The sequence below is a fragment of the Ochotona princeps genome, chromosome 9, assembly GCF_030435755.1.
Source record: "Ochotona princeps isolate mOchPri1 chromosome 9, mOchPri1.hap1, whole genome shotgun sequence".
Classification (NCBI taxonomy): Eukaryota; Metazoa; Chordata; class Mammalia; order Lagomorpha; family Ochotonidae; genus Ochotona; species Ochotona princeps.
In genome coordinates this window covers 75396741-75418550 of record NC_080840.1, presented here as the reverse complement: position 1 = coordinate 75418550, position 21810 = coordinate 75396741, and the positions used below count along the sequence as shown (strand labels likewise).

The following is a 21810-nucleotide window of genomic DNA, read 5'->3' as shown; positions in this document are numbered from 1 at the left end:
AAATACACTGTGTCTCTAATGATCCTCCAAGCTAATCATCTGTTGTCAGGAAAATCAATTCCAGGCTGAAAAACCAGTGCACTTCATTTTGTTTTCACAGGCATAACAGAATATATGTAGTGTGGAAAGTAGGACAAAAAAGAAAATGTAAAATTACCTGTAGTCCTATCACCACAAAATAATAACTCAACATTTTGCAATACAAATTTTTTTTCTAACTTTCCAATACATGGCATGATTGATTTCTTGTACCATTAAACATTGAAATTCTGACGATGACTATAAGACGACTAACCAAATTCCTACCAGCATACATAATGTTTGAATTATCATAAATAATGCTAGCTAAGTATCATTCAAAAGCATTGTGATGGGGGCAGGCATTTGGCCTAGTACTAAGCCAACAGCTGGGAAGCTTGAAGCCCATATCAGAGAGCCTGAATCCAAGTCTTGGGTTCACTCCTGACTCCTCCATCTTTTTGCTGATGGAGCAGCAGTGTTGAGCTCCAGTAGTTGAGGCCCATGAGGCCTGGCCGCATGGGAGACCTACAGTGAGTCCCGGGCTCCTGGCTTTGGTCCAGCTGAGGATCTGTGCACACACTCGTGGAATGAACCAAAGAACGAAGCACTCTGCCCTGGTCTGTCTTTGACTCTTCCCCCACTGCTTACATCTATCCACCCCCACACACACATACTTGTTTTAAAATAAAATAAACCCTGCTTATTTTTCATTATTTCCTTTAGGTTACTTTAGGGACTGGAATGCCTGCAACACTCGTATGCCATATCAGACCCCCAGTGTGAAGATGATACCTAACACACGGAAATATCAAGGAAAATCAATTATATAAGTAAAATACAGAAATTCATTGTTTAACAGGCATAATTTGCAAAAGTATTACTTAAAAGGGGAATTTTGTATAAAAAATTATTTTAATTCCCAAATGTTTTTAATTGGTGATATTTATTGCAAATGCATATGATAAATTTTCCTGAACACCTGAACCCAAACATAAATATGTATGCCTTAGGAATGCTCATTAACAACTGTGCTATACTATTTGCTACTTGGAGTTACTAGAGCATTTGGCATCCACTGTTTCTATTTTAGATTTAACCTTAGACTACCTTTAGTTTTTAATTCTTACACATCAACTCAGTGTTTTTTCCTGTCTAACACTTTATTTCTGATGGATTCTCATTATTCACCTGTGGATGTGCTCGGGCAGCCTCTAACATCATGTGGCCAAAGCCAACTAAGACCATTGGAATTATGCATTGACTAAGTATTCTGAGAGGTGGGGAAAGTGTTTGGAAAGAATAAGAAAATAACAAATTAGAAAAAAAAAAAAAGATAATCAACAGAACCAAACACTACAAAGAAAACAAGCAGGGTGAGGGTGGAATAAATAGAATTTGCTATAAAGATGTGAATTTCATCAGAGCAAATTCAGTGGCCTAGTATGGCTGGATGACTAATCACACTTTATTCCAGAGGGAATGTGGTGATGTAATTAAAGTAAAATTCTCTGACAGAAGAGATCTGTGTCTCTCTGAGAAGAGAAAATGAAACAAGCAAGGATATACCTAAATTTGTAGTTAGGAAGATAGGTTTACATTTGGGGAGTATGATGAGGAGGGTATCTTAGACGTCAGATAGATTGGAGGCAACTCCTAGACAGTGAGTGTTGAAGGTACTGGGGTAGAGGCTTAAGAGGAACAGCAACTATCTAAAGACAGCTGTTTGCTGGAAAGAGAGAGGTGAATTTATCAAAAACGCTTAAAAAAGGAGTGCCAAGGGACCGGCACTGTGGCACGGTAGGATTTTGCTGTTGTTATGTCTTTATTCTTTTTCTTTTCTTTTTAATATTGTTTACATGGTTGAGAATGATGCGTGGATACATGGTTCTCCAATTAGGGTGGGAAGGGTGAATGGGACAAATATTTCCATGTTGTTTTCCTAGGTCTGCAGGGAGGGAAGGAGAGAGGGTCATTGCTTGCTGCCAGAGTGCTTTAGGGCTCAGGGATGGGGTACAGCCTCAGCTTGTAGAGCTGCCATCTCACTGGGCGCTGGTTCGAGTCCTGGCTGCTCCACTCCCAACCCAGCTTCCAGGTACTGTCCCTCAGAAAGCAGCGAAAGATGGCCCAAGTTGGAACCATGCATGCCTGTGGGAGAAGCACAAGAAACTCCTGGATCATAGTTTTGAAAGGGTTCAGCTCTGGCCTTTGTGGCCATTGTGGAATAAACCAGTAGATGAAAGATCTTTCTCTGTTTCTCCTGCTCTCTCTGCAAATCTACCTTTCAGATAAAAATAGATAACACAGAGCAACAGTTTAGCTAAAGTGTTAAGCTGTAGATTTGTAAAGAGCTAATCAAAGGAGAACTTCATTCAGTTCTAAGTTATCTTAGTAAAGGATGGGAGAAGCCATGGCTATATTGATCCAAGGCTGATGATTTGAAAATCAGAGAGATGAGATGAAGACAGCAATCTAATGAACCTATTTGCCTCTTTATATCTAGTGCAATTTATTAATTGCAAATGGATTTATCTTCCTCTGGTGCCACATTTTATTCAGTTCCAGCATTTTCTTTCAGGAATAAAGTCCTCTGTGATCCTAAATCTCTCTGTGTGTTACTTCTTCCCATTAATCCCGTCTAGTTCACTTCCTTAATACCATATCTACATTCTGACCCCGATGGACTGCTATGGACCCCTATGGACTGTATGAGGTGCTCCTTGCAAAGTGAACTTATCACCATCTTCTCCACATATTTCCCACCCATCTTACATAACTCAGGTCATGTATCAATCATTTCTTCTTGAAAACCTTTTCTCATGAGCTTTTTAGCTCCTATGCGGATTATAGACTCCTCAAAGTAGAGCAAGCTGGCCACTCTACAAACTTCCTTCTAACTTGCCTTCTCTTCCTGATTGCCCATAAGATTGCATCTCTGGAAGGCAAACTCATATATTTTATTGTGAGCATGCAGGACCTAACACAGGTCTGTTTGTAGAACTAATGAACAATTACAAAACATAGTCCCAAACAGAAAGATGAAAGGGTAATATTTGAAAAGAGTTTGCTATTGGAGAAGATGATGAGAGGTGGTTCACAAAGCAGTATTTCAGTGAAGCTAAACAAATGATAATCAGTGACAACTGTCATCAACTAAATCCACATCTGTGCAGTGGTAGATCCATTATGACATCTGCATGGAATTACAGTCCAAGTTGTATATCAGATTAGTAGAACTGAATCTCCAATCCAACAGTGGTTACAGTCTATCCAGTTAAAACAGAAATACTCCTTCCACTACAACAGTCAAAGCCACTGCATCATGTGACAGGAGAAAATGGTTTTTGCTCTCCAGGGCTCTATGGAAAGCGTTCTTCATATGTCTGTGAAGTAAACACATGGTACACCACTCTTACCATAATGATTTATTGAACTTCTGTCTTTAAAAATAATATCATAGGGCCCAGCGCGGTAGGCTAGCAGCTAAAGTTCTGGTCTTGCATGTGCCAGGATCCCATATGGACACCAGTTCGTGTCCCGGCTGCTCCACTTCCCATCCATGTTCCTGCTTGTGGCCTGGGAAAGCAGTAGAAGATGGCCCAAAGTCTTGGGACTCTGCACCCCAATGGGAGACCAAAAAGAAATCCCTGGCTCCTGGCTTCAGATCAGCTTAGTTCTGGCTGTTTCGGCCACCTAGGGAGTGAACCAATGGATGGAAGATCTTTCTCTCTGTCTCTCCTTCTCTTTGTAAATTTGACTTTCCAATTACAATAGTAATAATAAAAACTTTAAAAACTTAAAAATAGCATTACATCATGTGTATGTGGAGAAATAAAATTCAGGGGACCAGGTGGCACAGCAATTAAGACATTGCTTGGGAAGCAGGCTGTGCTTCTGATCGCAGCTTCCTGGGAATAAACACTGACAGACAGAAGGTGCATCTGAGGAGTAAACTTGTAGTTAGGAGATCTCTGCCACTGTCCTTCAAATAATAAAACATCTTTAAAAACTTCAAGATTAAGACAAAGAAAACTCGCAGAATCTTCCTCTAATGGACAACCCTCTTTTTAAAAAAAGATTTATTTATTTTTATTAGAGAGTCAGATATACAGAGAGGAGGATAGATGGAGAGGAAAATCTTCCATCGCTGACTCACTCTCAAAGTGGCTGCAATGGCCAGAATTAATCCGATCTGAAGCCAGGAGCCAAGAGCCTCCTCTTGGTCCCCCACAGAGGTGCAGGGTCCCAAGGTTTTGGGCCATCCTCGGCTGCTTTCCCAGGCTACAAGCAGGGAGCTGGATGGGAAGTGGGGCTGCCGGGATTAGAACCGGTGCCCATATGGGATCCTGGCATGTGCAAGGCAAGGACTTTAGCCGCTAGGCTATCATGCTGGCCCACAACCCTCATTTTAAATGAAGAAAACGTTATAAGAAAAATAAAATCTAGATCTCAGCTTTGAGCATTCATGTGATAACTACATCTGTGCTCATGCCACAACCTCTTTTATAATCATGTTTAAGCTGATTGATTCCAGGCAAATTTCTAAGCCACTTATTCTCTACCTGTCACAAAATCTTCATCCTGTCTTGGGATATTTTAACAATTCGTGAAGTATTCAGACACTTAAACAATCTTTATTTTTCAAAAATATTGTCGTTGCTCTACGATCATTAACCAAGCAAGTTCTTTCAGGCAAAGCCCTGATCGCTCCTGACAGTTTGTCATGTGTAAAACTCGGATAGATCCCTGCATTTGGGGATTTCTAAAAAGTTTGCAGCTACTTACGTATGCATATATAAAGCAACTATAGTGGCATTTAGCACAGCCCTTTTCTAATCTCATGAAGTCTTTGATTTTCTATTTTCTGTATTTTGTAATCCAACATAAAGTTGTTGGTGCAGATATATGTAATTCAATTTTGTTTATTTTTTTGAAATACAGATAATACATAGAAGTGTGTTCATTCATAAGCATATTCATGGATATTGTGAATGCAGGTGCATTTCCCAAATATAAATATACGATGTGTACTAATTTGAGGGCTATCTATTCTGTTTCCCTGGGGATAGACACCTACTGAATTCAGTAACATTAAGAGTGTGGATGACTAACAAACACAGAAGAAACAATTCATTTCTTTGAAGCCAAAAACATTTTATAAAGAAGTTATTTTTACAGGGTTGTATATAGTTAGTTGAATTCACAACAGAGTTAAAGATACTTTGTTCCATATACTGCTTTGCAAGTTTGGTTTTAACTGGAACTGGGAACTCAGACTTGGGAAGAGTTCCTGCTTTTCCAACTGCTGAATTATTACCTGAAACTGTGTATGTAAAAAATATGGTTCCTGATACACATCTACTGTCCTCTGGCATTCTGAAATATGATAGTAACATTTATCTTTAATCAAAACAGTTTTTCCCAGTTCCATTTTTATACTTCTTTTGGTATCTGCGTGTATCATTTAGGAATAGCAGTGAGTAGAGACTGAACAATCACAACACAGTTATGCACACTGAGCACTAAGCAGTATCAGGCAGAAGGTGAAACTTTAACTACCATCTTATCAAAGTTTCCTGCTACATTACAGCCAATTTTAGAAACATGAGTTTTATGTGATGTGTACTTGATGTTAAACTTAGGACCTATGAAAATCCTCTCTAAATTACTGGTATTTTAGCAATTATAGTTTTTAAAAATTATTTTTATTATTTTCCATTATATAGTTTTGTATCCTTTCTTTTCCACCCTCCCCAATTTCCCTTCCCAATATGTCCACCCCAAAATGTAGCAATTTCACTTTTCTAGAAAACGATTTTCCTTTCGGGAATGATAATCAAATCAGAGAGATACTACTTACCTTAGAGATTATTATTAATTTTTAATCTTGAGAAACAGATACTAATTACCTTACAGATTATTATTAATTTTTAATCCTGAGAAACAGGAGTGTGAGCCTCTGAGCTCTGAGAGCTTGTAGTGAACTTACATTTTTTTGCAGTGTGGGCATTTTGCCAGAGTGTTGAACCTCAGCTCCATCCACTGTAAAACAAACAAAGAAGGATTGAAAAGAAAAACAACTGCAAACTATTTGATCTGATAAAATGTTTCTTTTCCTTTTCATGTCATCAGGGATCACAGCAGAAACATGAACCTTCTCAGGGTTGCAGGAACTCTCCCTCCGACTCTCCTCTCCCTGCGTCTTAAACAGGACTCAGGATGCCGCGCTGGGACAGTTCCCATGGCTCTGCTATGGTTCTGACGCAATGCAGGCGGACCTTACAACAGAGACTAAACATCACGCTAAAATTAACGTCATCTTTTTGGTTTTCATATTTCATGTGCCTTCAAACTTGTAAATTAATCTTTAAATTTTGAAGGCCACATTTCTAAATGGTTGAATCTTTGCATTCATGGCCAGAACACAACTTTTACATGAATCTCAAAGCATATGTACAAAATAGGTAGCGTCAAAGTCAGAAGATTATTTAGCAAAAAAATAACTTGTATGGTGCAATTTTTCTTCCCATTTTCTTCCCTATACCTTCCTCACAGCAGTGTTATTCATGCACTTGAAATAGCAACATGCAATGTGAATTTAAAATAGCCTTTACCCAATAAAATACACTTTGTAAGCAGTTTCTAATCTTTTAAAAAATTTTCCATATACCTTTTTCATAACAAGTACTTTGTAATATAACTTAAGGAGAATTTCTTTACATACTTCAAATGTTTTAGCATCAGAACTACATTAGCTTTTATCAAAACTGACTTTTTTCTTAGGATTTCAAGTCACCAGTTGTGCTTTTCAGAAGGTTCAGATTCTAGGTACAGTGAGCTTTCAATAATATATACATGTTCAAATATATTCTACCCAGAAGCTGATTGTTTAAATCTCATACTTTTTAAAATTTTTCTTTTATGACTAGATTGAAGAAAGGAAAAAACAAATTTGGGCTTTCTGGACTGCATTTTCTTCATTTTTATTTCAAGTCCTAGGAAATTTGGTTGACCTAGCTGCGATCTCCCCGGCGATCTCCCCATCTTGGAGTCCCTGTACATACAGTCTCAAGATAAACAAGTCAGAAGGCAGGTTTCACAAATACTTCACTCTTTTCTAAATGATTCTTTTTCAGCATCTGACAATGTCAAACTGAGGCAATATGTTTCTTCAAGCAGCAACAAATCTTTCTCTTATCAGTTATACTTTATAAGAATTTTATTTATTTTAAGGTTACCCAATAGTAAGCAGTCATGTATTAAGCAGAAAGCTATGAAAACATTCATGCACATATAGACATTTCTATTTTATATTGTAATTTCTTTAGGACCACATGAGTTATGCACTGACATCTGTTCCTACAGGAAGGTCCTTGACACTCTTTTTCAACACTCCAGCGATGCATTGGTATTTTTGTTGCATGTTCGTTAACTTCACGTTGATGAAAGTTCACTGTTTTCCTTATTGTGGACTGTGTACACTGGCTCTGTATTTAAGGGGACCCATAATGGAAGTGTAGCGGAAACTGATACATTCAGAGGTGGAGACAGAGAGCAGTGTGTCTCTATGCATACAGAACAAGGATGGACTCCTAGCGAAATGGCTGAAGATGTCCTGAGAGTAGGATGCAGGAGTTTCCAACACTGTCCATGCCTACAGTGTCGGGAGACACTGCAATGGCAGCATGATGGACCTATGAATGTTCATGAAAGACACCCATTGTAAAACTAGAGGGGGAATCAGTGGAGGGGAGGGAACTTGCAGAGGGAGAAAAGAAATTCCAATGCCTATTAAACTGTGTCATAACAACAACAACAAAAAGCTGGGTTTGAGGGCATGTTTGGCTGGGCTAGGCTTCAGAAACCACCTGCAAGTGCTGGAGCAGGAGGTGGACTATGTCAGTCTGGACCACAGCACCCAGAAGAATGCAAGAGAACCAGATCTGGAGGCAGACTCTGTGGGGGAAATGTGTGTTCGCCTCCATGGGACTTCTGCAGCCACCATTTGTTTGGAGAGCTAAGGATGATGATGTGCCAAGCCAGACCACAGAACTCAACTGACAAGAACCTACCTGACACAGTAGCCGGGGCTGGGAGCAGGCCAGGCAGGACCAGGTGCAGTGCCTGCCAGCACACGCAAAGGTTGGGACTCAAAGCACACCATGACAAGCAGGGTCACTGCACCCGTTGACGTGTGTGAAATCTGGGGCTGGAAATGGGCCTGTAGGGGAACTTGGGGAATGTCCTTGCTAAGCTGCAGCTTCCACTGGTGAGCACAAGAGTTGGGGCTGAGAGCAGGCCAGGCAAGGCTGGGCTGTAGTACCCATTGGCATACATGTGGGCTGAGTGTGAGGTCACAGGTAGGGTCAGTTCACACACACAATGACATGACTGAAAGCCAAGATGGGGTGTAGGTCAGGTCAGGTTGAACTGTACTACCCAGCAGTTCACATGTTGGATGTGGGCTAAACTGGGCCAGGATGTTGCCCCCATCAGCAAGAGTTGGGATTGAATGTGTGCTGGGCTGAACCAGACTATAGCACCTGCTGGCAAATGCCAACGCTGGGAGCAAGGCATCTCAGACTGGGCCACAGCACCTGCTGGCATGTACAAGACCTGGGGCTGGGAACCCAGTTTGCTGGGCTGCTGCTTCCACTGCTGAGTGTGAGAGCTGGAACTTGAGGCAGGGTGGGTTGGGCTAAGTTGCTACTCTTGCCAGTATCCATAAGAGCTAGAATGGATGTATGCCAGCCAGGCTAGACCACCGCACCTGCTGGCAAGTGCCAAGATTGGATGCAAGTCATGTCAGGTTTGCCTGCAGGACCCCTGGCAGGTACAAGATCCAGAGTTGGGAACATGTCTGGCAGGAGAACTGTGGACACACTCCTGTTAAGCTGTATCTACTGCTGGTGAGCTTGAGAACCAGTGCTGGGGGTGAGCAAGCTGGGGAAAAGTAGGGGAACTGTTAGCATACATGAGGGCCGGGTCTGGGGAAGAGGCAAGCTGAACAAAGTTGTAGAACCTATGGGTATACTTGAAAGCCACATGAAATTTGGGCTGTGCCAAGCGAGGCTGCAGCAGAGGGTGGCATGTGTGCAAAAACCAGGGTTGGGAGTGGGCCTGGTAGGGGTTATTGACTTCCCTGACTTGGCCACAGCACTTGCTGGCATATTTGAGGACAAGGTCTGTGACAGGTTGGCTGGTCTGGGCCACAGCACTGTGAATTGGCATGATATATGGGACTGGGGCAGAACTGATGCGGCAGCTTGTATCCACTGGTATGTGTGTTGGCTGGTGCAGGTGACAGACTGAACCTAACCCTATACTGGCTGGAACACATAAGAGTCAAGGTCAACCCAGGCCAGGTTTCCCGGGGGACTCCCCAACTACACCGCTGGACTCAGGCCTGGGCCATAGTGATAATAACAGGATATGTGGTGTGTCCTTGGAGTACATGTATCCACACTGGGCCTCCTCAGTTGCTAATGCCTGTGCAGTGGACAGTATATCCAGATGCACATGGGGGACATGACAGCCAGCTCATCTAAGCCTGCAGGGGACATCAGCAGGCTTGTCAGAGGATGGAGAGTAGAATAGGTCAGACAATTCTCCTGGCCAAGGTTTGCAGCATGTGACTGGCTGTGTGGGTGCGCTAAGGTGGGCTATGTCAACTAATAGATCTTGGAAAAATTTTCTCAATCCTGGCACAACAAAACCAACGACCTCTCAGAACTATCACAATCACTCAAGCAACACCCTTGGAACATTCTTCACCACATCGGGGTCTCTAAGACGACACCAAATGTCCACCCCTCATCCTCAAGTGCTAATGTAGTTTGGCAGCAAGGAGTGGCCTCCTCCAATTCCCTTCCCTCCTGTCCCTGGAGATAAAGGAAAAGAAACAAAATAAAACAAACAAAACACTGAAACATTTGTCCCACCCACCCTCCTCCATAACTGACCTCTAACACCCTAATCAGAAGCCCACATGGGCATGTATCGCTCCCAAGTATGTAATCAATATGAAAATCAAAGATTAAAAAAAAGAACACAGATGGGAAAAAGGGAAAGATTAACTCAAAATCCAATAGTTAGGCTAAGACATCCACATAGAAATTCTAGTACTTTAGATAACTAGCTTAAGGAGACTGTCAAGTCCAACATTACAATTTATGACACTCCTCCTTTTAACATAGAATATTCATGGCAAAGTCAATTTAGGCGGAGAAATAATTCCAATTTCATTATGTAACTAGTAAGTTACATAGCAGCAAGCTAACAAATCTGGTTTTGTTATCTGAAGGTACAGGCACCCCTCAGTCCACAAGAGACTGGTTCCAAGACACCCCTATAGATGCTGAAATACCACGATGCTAAGGTTTCAAATATGCACTGAAGTCCTATTTGTATGTAACCAACTCACATTATTTGGCAGTTATTTAATAATATCCACCTAACATGTGTACATATTTTATGGATATAACAGGCAACTGATTTGTTGTCTATTATAACACGTTTGTCTCTGTGTTCAAGTGAAGGAAATATGACTGCAAGAAAGCAGATAGTTTCCTTATTTCCTGACTATGTTGGACCCACTCTCTGTAATTCAGGTACATGTTTAGTGGACTTCATTAAACAGTGTAAATTCCTGGCAAACTTAGCTTCAGATTCTAATATACTAATAAATTAAATAATGTTATTCGGGCCCGGCGGCGTGGCCTAGCGGCTAAAGTCCTCGCCTTGAAAGCCCCGGGATCCCATATGGGCACCGGTTCTAATCCCGGCAGCTCCACTTCCCATCCAGCTCCCTGCTTGTGGCCTGGGAAAGCAGTTGAGGACGGCCCAATGCATTGGGACCCTGCACCCGCGTGGGAGACCCGGAAGAGGTTCCAGGTTTCTGGTTCCCAGCTTCGGATCGGCGCGCACCGGCCCACTGCGGCTCACTTGGAGAGTGAATCATCGGACGGAAGATCTTCCTCTCTGTCTCTCCTCCTCTGTGTATATCTGGCTGTAATAAAATGAATAAATCTTTAAAAAAAATAATGTTATTCTATAAAGAGAAGGATCCTGGAACTGCTGGAACTGACGTTGTAGCATAGCCAGTTAAGCTACCGCCTGCAATATTAGCATTTTACAGTGGTTGCAGGGTCTAGTCCCAGCTACTCCATTTCCAGTCTAGCTCTCCACTAATTAATGCACCCAGGAAAACAATGGGAAAAGGCCCATGCGCTTGGTGGCATCCATGTCTGAGACCATGATTAAGCTCCTGGCTGCTGGCTTTAGCCCTGTTCAGCCCCAGATTTTAAAGCCATTTGGAAAGTGAATCTGTGGATGGAAGATCACTCCCCTTCTTTCTCTGTAACTCTGCCTTTCAAATAAGCAAATCTCCAAAGAGAGAGAGATTAAGGGTATAGTCCAAAGTATTGCTCTTTTATCTTAATCCATGCAAAAATTCTCTCTCAAGTCTCAGTATTTCAATAAGCTTTTTCCATGTGATATCTTTGCCTAAATATTATGAATACCTTCTAATAGATCACATTTTCTCTCTTCATGAACTCTAGAAAACTTACATCTAATTTTAACAGCTATGCAGGGCTGAATAATAAGCATTGCTTCATGATACAGGTTTCATTCTAGCTTTTATTCTTCTTGATTTTTTTCATATTTTCAATCCTTTTGAATTGAATAGAACTTTTTAACTTCTCAATAGATTTTTGAACTTTGAAAGCCAAAGTTGAAGCAAAATGAAGGAAGAGACAAATGAATTATTCCAATGATCAAAGTTTCAAGGGTAAAAAATTCACTGTAAAATAAATACAATTATACGTCATAATCTGAATAGCAAGGATATGGCTGCAAGTCAGAATTAAGAGCTTGTAGCTAGCATATTCTTCATAACACGGAACATTTCTCACTAATCTGAAAATACCAAGCCGGCACCCGTATAGGATCCTGGTGCATGCATGGCAAGGATGTCAGCCACTAGGCTACCATGCCAGGCCCTTAAATATATTGTAATATATTAAGATGTTGATGTTGAAAACACCCATTATACTAAAAAATTAAAATTTTACCATAATTACTACACTCATATGACTTGTCTACACTGAACAGTAGGTAAGAAACAGCCAGTTTTTGAAGTTAATCTCCAGTTTGCATACTATTTTAGTATTTGAAGAGGAAGAAATTTCTAAACACATAAATTATTTTTAAATATAGTTTAAAAATCTGACCTAAGAGTTAAAGATCCAGCAGATAAAATGTTAGTATGTGGATTCAACTCTCAGTTCCAAGTCCTAAATCCAACTTCCTGCTAAAGCTGAACTTGGGAGACAATGAAGAGTGTCAGTATTTGAGTCCCTGCCACCTGCTTACAAGACCTGCATTCAATGCCCAAATCCCAGTTTTTGTGTGGCTCAATGCCAGCTGTTTTTAGCATTGGAAAAGGGAATTGGCATTTGGGAATTTTCTCTCTCTTTCTGTCTCTTCTCCCTCTCAAATAAATTTGAGGAAAAAGATAATCACAAAAACCATGCCACATAAATACCTGTCTGAACTCTCAATTTAGATGATTCTCTAGAATTCACTGACAGATGATTCTGAAATAGTAAATACATATCTTCGCAATAGTTACAATTGATTTCTCATTTTTCCTCAGCATATTTTCCACTCTATTAACAGTACAGTTAATTCTCTTCTATTCTGTGTATTCTTTCTGACCATTATCACTTTTCTGGATGATAAAAGCCAAATACCAAGCCTTGTGACTCTTCAAGGCATGCCTCTATGCAAGCCATTCAGTGTACAACATTCATATATACAGAATTAACAATCAAGCTTTCCTAAGGCTTTCCAGTATTCTTTTTTTTTTTTTTTAAGATTTATTTGTTCTTATTGGAAAGGCAGATACACAGAGAGAAGGAGAAACAGAGAGAAAGATCTTCCTTCTGCTGGTTCACTCCCCAAGTAGCCACCACGAATAGAGATGAGCTGATCTGAAGCCAGGAGCTTCTTCTGGGTCTCCCACATGGGTGCAGGTTCCCATGGCTTTGGCCCATCCTCTACTGCTCTTCCAGGACACAAGCAGGGAGTTGGAAGGGAAGTGGAGCAGCCAGGATACGAACTGGTATCCATATGGGATCCTGGAGCATACAAGGTGAGAACTTAAGGTACTTGGCTGGTGCGCCGGGCCCATTTTCTATTTTTCTTACTTTTTTTTTTTAAAGATTTACTTATTTTATTACAGTCAGATATACAGAAAGGAGGAGAGACAGAGAGGAAGATCTTCCATCCGATGATTCACTCCCCAAGTGAGCCGCAACGGCCAGTGCGCGCCAATCTGAAGCTGGGAACCAGGAACCTCTTCTGGGTCTCCCATGTGGTTGCAGGGTCCCAAAGCCTTAGGTCGTCCTCAACTGCTTTCCCAGGCCACAAGCAGGGAGCTGGATGGGAAGTGGAGCTGCCGGGATTAGAACCGGTGCCCATATGGGATCCTGGTGCGTTCAGGCGAGGACTTTAGCCACTAGGCCATGCCGCCGGGCCCTATTTTTCTTACAATATCACCTCCTACAGGCTAGGTGCTCTGTGTATACATTAATAGCATTCTGCCTTTCCCTGCTCTACCTGAATGAGTTGCCTGTAACATTTAACTTGTCTATCTCTGCCTATTAGAAAGTATCATGCAGGTGGATTGTGCTTCTGCTCACCGTGGTTTTCTCAGTGCTTAATCCACTATCTAGCACACATCCAATACATATTGCTGAACAAATATTATTAGCTCCTTTGTAGCATGGTTGCAAGGATTCTACATGGCAAGCCTTTGGAATATAAAAGAACAGAATGTAAGGTAGTTTTGAAAGGGAGATGAAGCAACTTCAAAAAAATCTATCTTGAAGATTAATAGTATCAATTTGAAATTGCAATCGGCCTAAATGTAAGAAGGAAAGGGGAGGAAGAGCCGAAGCCCAAGGAGCTGAAAGCGGAGGCGCTGCCAGCGCTGAGCAAGAGTATTTTCTGTGGGATGGGAAATCCTCTTCCCGACATCTCTGCTGTAGGAGACAAAGATCTTCTTGATAAGTATTCTCTGAAGCCACGTGACCGAATTCTGGCTGAAGACAAGCACAAGGAACTATTTGATGAACGTGTAAAGAAATTCCAAGTTGAGTATCATGCTGGTGGCTGTATCCAGAGTTCAGTTACAGTGTCTGAAGTCTCTTAGAGCTAATCTTGCAGTTGCCAATTGTTATAAAAAGGAAAAACATCTTGATTTGAAGGAAAACTGGATGTCGGGAGAAAAAGCAAGAATTTGTTATAAAACAAGCTTTTTCTTACAGTATCCCCAGAAGCAGTGTTGAACGTGGCTCGACAAGCTTCTGAAAACAACGGTATTTCCATTTTGAATCTGTCTGTACCACTCATTAGCCAGTTCTACAAGGAACCACTGATGAATGTTACGCCATGTGTTGATATATGAGATGGAAGCTGTCACTTTTACTAGAAAGCAAAGCTTTGAGACTAAAGATGTTAAAGAGATGGCCAAGAAGACAGAAGCTCTGCCAAAAGTGAACTCCAAGAGACAAGGAACCGTGCCCTCCACCCCAGGGAGAGAGGACAGCATCACGGCTACAGACGGTGAAGTCACTGCTTTTGCTGTCTTGGATCAAGACCAGAAAGAAATTATTGGCACCAATGGAGCTAAAGATGCATTTGTTGGAGGTTTCCTGTCTCAACTGGCCTCTGATAAGCCTCTGACGGAATGCACCCACAGTGGCCACTCTGCAGTAAGTGTCGTCATCAGGTGGACCCGCTGCAACTTTCCAGTAATGGAAGAGCAGGGAAAAAAAGAAAAAAAAAAAAAAAGCCCAAGCCCTCACCGGGAGTGGGACACTGCCCTGACTGCTGGCTGATTATTCCCACTTTAATAAAGGAGAAAATTATCTGCCATTCCTTCCCACCATAATGGTGTTCTTTCTTAATTCAGAGGGTACAGAAACGCTCACAGACCCTTTAATCTCTCAATAACCTACAATATAGTGCTAATTTCCATTAGTTTGTTAGAGCCTCCTAAATGTCAGTTAGACAGGAATATAATATTTCAATGCAAATTTCCATTTCATTTTCAGTTGCTTTGTAAATTTATGTATATTTAGTAAACTGGTGTTTTTTTTTTTTTTTACATTTCTGCTTTGAATGAAGATGCAATTTAATATGATAGATATTTTTAAGGGGATTAATCCTCACACAGCAATCTTTAGCTTTTTATAGAAATACATTTAATCTAGGAGTGTGTGTGTGTATAAATGCACATACATAAATATACCTCAAATATAAATATGGTAAGTGATCAAATAATGCATAAAAATATTTCTATTGCCAAGTTATTCCAAATAATCTATTCAATGTAAATATGTAAAAATAAATCCTGGATAATTAAGTAATCTGCCAAATTTTGAGTAATAATAATTAAATCAGATTCTTATTGCACTCTAATTTGATATCAATAAAAATTGGTCATATAGGAGGTTTTTTTTTTTTGTCTTTGCCATGTGCTCAGTAAACTAAGAAAGATCATTATGTAATCCTAGGCCCTAACACAGAATGAGACAGAAGAGCAATGTAATGCGTGTTTAAGATAAATATTGGAAACCATGAAGTCATTCCTGTAAGAAAAATAAAATGGTGTAGTAGCAAAAAGAAAGAAAAGGAAAAAGATAATAAATGTTTATATTTAGCCAATTTGTTTCTTATCTACAAAGCCAATCTACGGTAATTTTTAAAAAGAAATTTTTTTACCCATCCCACCAAAACTATTCTCCAGTTTATGTGCTCAGTTCCTGATTTAGTCAATGAAATTTAACAAAAAAGGCCTTTACCTTGTTCTACTGGATTAAAAACATCTTAACAGTTCCAGATAAATGTAACAAATTGGATAATTGTGTGCAAGAATAACCTGTTTCAAACCTGACTAACACAATAGTAAATAAATTTTAAAATGTATAATCTTTTAAATACAAAGAAAATTAGAAGAAAAATGGCTTCAAATTTGTGGATAATAGAAAGTAGATTAAGACTTAGCAAGTGACTTAGTAAAAGGATATTGCAAAGAAATATGCCGATGAAAACAGGCTGGCCTGTTTGGAATCTCGTATTAGTTCAGCTATGGAACGTACATTCAAAGGCAGAAGTTAAAGGAAGAAATAAGGGAGCCAGCATTGTAGCATAGTGGGTTAAGCCATACAAAAGCCTGTTCAAGTCCCAGCTGCTGCACTTCTATTTCAACTCCCTGGTAAAGGGACAGAAGAAGCTTGAGTACTTGTCCCACCCCGCAATCTGAAGGACCCCTTTTAGCCTGGCCCAGCCTCAGCCGTTGTGGCCATTCCGGGAGTGAATCAGCACACAAAACATCTCTCTATACCTCTCCTCCCTCTCATAACTCTGCCTTTCTAGTAACTAAAATAAATCTTTAAAAATAAATAAATAGGCCCCGGCGCAATGGCATAGTGGTTAAGGTCCTCGCCTTGCACGCGCCAGGATCCCATATGGACGCCGGTTCTAATCCCGGTAGTCCCACTTCCCATCCAGCTCCCTGCTTGTGGCCTGGGAAAGCAGTCGAGGACGACCCACGTGGGAGACCCAGAAGAGGCTCCTGGCTTTGGATTGGCTCAGCTCAGGCCGTTGCGGCCTCTTGGGGAGTGAATCATCGACGGAAGATCTTCCTCTCTGTCTCTCCTCTCTGTATATCCGCCTTTCCAACAAAAATAAATAAATAAATAAAAATGAATAAATAAATAAAAATGAATAAAAGGTTCCTGGACAATAGCTCAGTGGCTAAATCCTCACCTTGCATGTACCAGGATCCCATATAAATGCCGGTTCATGTCCCAACTGCTCTAGTTCCCATTCAGCTCCTTGCTTATGGCCTACAAAAGCAATGCAGGATGACCCAAAGCCTTAGGACCCTGTACTTATATGGGAGACCTGGAAGAAGCTCCTGTCTTTGGATTGGTTCAGCTCTGGCCTTGCAGCCACTTGGGAAATGGACCAAAGGATGGAAGATCTTTCTGTTTCTCCTTTTCTGTGTAATCTGTCTTTCCAATAAAATAAATAAATCTTTAAAAATAAATAAACAAAGGTAGAAACAAAATTGGGAACACTACACTCTCACATTTAACATAGCATCATTCACGGGCCTGGCGCGATGGTGTAGTGGTTAAATTCCTCGCCTTGGATGCACTGGGATCTCATATGGGCACCGGCAGCTCCACTTCCCATCCAGCTCCCTGCTTGTGGCCTGGGAAAGCAGCTGAGGACGGCCCCAAACCTTGGGACCCTGCACCTCTGTGGGAGACCCAGAAGAACTCCTGGTTCCTGGCTTCAGGTCGGTGCAGTACCAGCCATTGCGGTCACTTGGGGAGTGAATCATTGGACAGAAGATCTTTCTCTCTTCATCTCCTTCTCTGTATATCTGACTTTGCAATAAAAAAAAAATAAATCTTTTTTAAAAATCACAGCATCATTCACAAAAATCAAGGTATAGAAACAGTCCACCTGTCCACCAGCAGATGAACGGGTAAAGAAATTTGGCATACATGTGCAGGAAAATTGTTTTTCAGCCTTAAAAAGAAATCTTGCCATACGTGATGGCATACGTGAGCCTGGAGGACATCACACGAAGTGAAGGAAGCCAGATACAGAGGAGCAAACAGTACATAGCTTAGTCTTTATGAGGGATCTAAAAGAATCGAATTCATTGTTGCAGAATGTAAAAGGGTGTTGATCACGGATTGTGGAGAGCGGAACAGGAAGGTGCTGGCTAAAGAGTGTGAAGTTTCAAGTAGGCAGGGTGAGTAGTTTATGGAGCTCTAATGAATGGTATAATGATGACAGTTAATAATACTCAATTTTACTTGAAATCTACTGAGGAGATATTAAGGGTTCTCGTCACAAGTGCAAACAGTAACTGTATGGGGTGATCAAACTATTTTTAGCCTGCTTGGGATGGTCATATCATAATGCATATGGCGTCATTACTCAAAGTTGTTTGCCTTGTATGCATTTATACATACATTTGTCAATTATAAGCCCCAAAAAGCTAGGGGAAAAGAAAAGAACGGTGGTTTCAAATACTCCCAATACCGCAAAACCAGAATATTATCACCACCCAAAACATACATTAAAAAGTGATTTGTTCTGATGATGACAGATTAGGGAAGCCATGCAATTAGAAACTCCAGGCATAGAAGAAGGCAAGAATAAAATACCATTCATAACAGAAAGAAATTAAACTGAAGTCTATCATCTGAAAAAAGAGAAAGGTCCCCACTGCTGTTACCTCCCTGCGCAGCTAGAATCTTGTCTCACGGACTTATCTCTCCCTGTAGGTTAGAGGATCCTTCCAACTGACACTCTCCTGAAAGACTTGCTCATATGAGCAGTTAGCACTTCTTCATAGACAAAGTAGCAGGCAGACAAGGAAGAGCAAGTCCACTCATTTCTGCCTGCATGTAGAGACTTGGAGCAATGACGTCTTCCCAAATACACATTTGTGAACACATCTTATACTGTGAACAAAAAAAAGTGAAGAGGAAAAAGAGAAAAGACAGAAAAAGCAGAATACTTAAGGAAAAAAAAATACATTCAGTAGTTTCAGAAAGATGTTATGAACAGGGGAATAGTGTGAAAAAAGATTGGAGAGTTTGGTAAAGCAGTTAAGATGTTGCTGGGGGGCTGGCGTTGAGGCATAGCAGGCAAAGCCAGCGTTCCATCTGGGCAACAATTTGAGTCCTGGCAGATCCAGCTCCCTGCTAATGACCTGGGGAAAATAGAAGCCTAAGTTTTTGGTCAGTCCCCTGCCACTCATATGGGAGATCCAGAAGAAGCTCACGGCTCCTGGCCTCAGCCTGCCCCATCCCTAGCCATTGCAGGCTTTTGGGGTGTGAACCCGTTGATGAAAGATTTCTCGCTATTCTTACTCTCAGTCTTTCTATGACCTTGCTTTTCAAATATATAAAACTCAACAAATATGTTGCTTGGGATGCATGCATCCCATATCAGAGTACCTGAGTTAGAGTCCTGGCTCCACTTATGATCCTGGCTTCCTGCTAACACACGCCAGTGATGACTGAAGTGCATGGGTCCCTGCCACCTATGTGGGAGATGCAAACAGAGTTCTGGGATTCTGGCTTCTGTTTGGTTCAGCCCCACATACTAGAGGTATTGGAGGAGAGAAGCAGCAGGTGAAAGATCAGTCTGTCTCTTTGTGTCTGTTTTTCAAAAGAAAAAAAAAATCAAGAAAAAAATTTAATGGGAAAAAAATCAGAGAACAAATGAAGGCATTGGAAATTAAAGGCATCTAACATGAAATTTTTAATTAAATTGACAAAGTTTAGATCCAAATGTTGCCCAAATAAGAAGCAGAGCAAATGATTCATTGCAGTGGTCTAATTAAAACAACGAGTTCCCCGAAAATACAAGGTAGGAAGGCAGAAGGAACTCTGGTGGGCACCAGCATCCAGTGGATTCACAAAGAGCCAGGCATAGCTTACGGCATTTAATAATACTGCAGGGAATGACAGAGGAAAACAAGAGAAATGGGAGAGGAAAGCCTAGCTCAGCCAGAAAGGAACCAGAGCCAGAACAGCAGCGAATCTGCTCATCACCAACAAGGGAAACCATTTCCACTTCTGAGAAAATTCCAGACGAGTCATGTAGGAGTCATGTGAAAGAGTTAAACACTTCAGAAGAAAAGGAAGGGGGTCACGTTTATTTTTGTTTATCTCTCATCAGAAAACTACACCAAAAGGAAGGTATAAAGCAAGAACTATTGGCATGGCCTGGGATCCTGAACAGGAAAGCAGAGAAGGGAATGTCAACATGATGGTGACAGAAAGTTCCAGGATGACAGCTGTGGAGCAGGAAGCCCAAATAACAACTTCTCTGATGCATCTGACTGCTTAGACAGGAATTTTATACTTCTGTAACAGAATACGGGCATATTTGTGCTTAGACAATTGTACCAAAGAGGGAAGAATGATTATATTTCCAGGAAAATATCAAAAGTATATATGTGCATATACATTCTACCTGGCTTGGGTGTGAATATAATTTCCCTAATCATAGAACACGTATAAACACGAAAAAAATGAGTCCTAAATATTAACTGGACAAAATATAACTCCTTTAGGAGTATGGAAACAAATATAGTAGGAGGTGCAAGTACTAAATCCAAACATTAAATGTTAGAAGCTAGTGGATAATGTCTAACATTTTCTTAATCATAGAGAAGAAGGTTAAGCAAACAGCTTGAACACATGGGCTTAAACAGCAGAGAGTTCGATGTCTTTGAAGTGTGGTACCTTGGGGTCAGCATGGTAAGATTACAATCCAATCTGACATTTAGAACTCTGCACATGATTGACTTTAGGGAAAGTCAAAACTAGAAGAGGGGGAAATAAAGCACCCTCTATTAGTCCTGTTCATTCTTACTGACATCAGCCCTAGTTTAGACTCCCATGGTACACTGTCAAAGCCACCTTTAATACGCAGGCTCTGAAGAAAAGTTTACGCCTCCTATAAACGGTAACAAAAAGATCCAGTTCATAATTACCCTTCCTAACAGAACAAATAATTATGAGATATTTTAAGTTGAAGTTAGAAACATCAGGACAATCTCTTGTAAAAATTCTGATGTCAAATTACACATATTTTTTTTTTCTCATGATACAGTTCCATAGGCTCATGGATTTTCCCTCCCTGACCACCCCCTCTACCTCCAAAGTGATTTTCCCTATTTAATTATAATAGTATGGTCCTTCAACAACAGTCACGAGTCCATCATTCATTCTGCTACTTATGTTATCATGACATTGTAGATATAGACAATGGTATAAAGTTCAACATCTTATTATCAGGATATTTTTAACAATTCCATTGGAAGTCCAATTTTTATCTGGGAGTAGAGATGCATATTGCACTATATCTTCACTTCTCGGTATGCTGTAATGCCTTATACAGTTCCTCTAAATGACAACATATACATGCATGTTTACCTATATATCTACTGACCTTGTATTTTGCATGAAGGTTGCCTTATATCAGAGAGAACATACCGACTGGGAGAAAATCCGTGCACACTGCACAACAGATAGGGGACTAATATCCAGGATTTACAAAAAGCTTCAATGACAACAACTCAATGACAACAAAATGAACAAACATTTTGCAAAAGAACAAATTCAAATGGCTAATAGACATATGAAAAAATGCTCAGGCTCCACAGCAATAAGGGAAACACAAATAGAAACCACATTGAGGTTCCACCTAACTCCAGTGAGACTGGCCTGCCTTCAGAAATCTGCTACCACCTGCTGGAGTGAATGTGGGGAGAACGGTACTTTACTTCACTGTCAGTGGAATGTAGGATAGTGCAGCCGCTGTGGAAGTCAGAATGGAGAGTGTTCAGACAACTGAAAATTGATCTACTGTATGACCCAGCTATTCCACTTCCAGGAATATATCCAAAGGAAATGAAATCTGCATGTGAGAAAGGGATCTGTAATCCTATATTTACAGCAGCACAGTCTACAATAACAGCTCACCAAACAAGACAGCTATGGAATCAGCCTGGAGGAAAACTTACTATATAACCTCTCTTTTATGGCTGAGTGAATCATTAGGTGTACTATTATCTAAATCACACTGTCGGCACCTCTTACTACCCGTATTTCTTTTTCAAGTCAAATATTTATTATTTCATTTTTTTTATGTTTCAGTTTCTTAAGCTCAGGGATTTCC

The 21810-nt window shown here is 40.7% G+C and overlaps 1 protein-coding gene and 1 pseudogene across 2 annotated transcripts in view; one reads left to right on the top strand and one right to left on the bottom strand.

Annotated features, from left to right (window-relative positions):
- The window catches only part of PIP4P2 (phosphatidylinositol-4,5-bisphosphate 4-phosphatase 2), a 62312-nt gene that overhangs the window by 1892 nt on the left and 38610 nt on the right, over nucleotides 1-21810 (bottom strand). Inside the window, exon 5 of one of the 2 annotated variants that reach the window (XM_004597224.3) lies at nucleotides 6008-6060. The exons of the other annotated variant lie outside the window; for it this stretch is intronic. Within the exon in view, the coding sequence (XP_004597281.1) occupies nucleotides 6008-6060 (53 nt within the window). The remainder of the gene's footprint in view (nucleotides 1-6007; nucleotides 6061-21810) is intronic. 2 annotated transcript variants of the gene reach the window in all.
- Nucleotides 7619-19974, top strand: LOC105942450 (adenosine kinase-like; annotated as a pseudogene).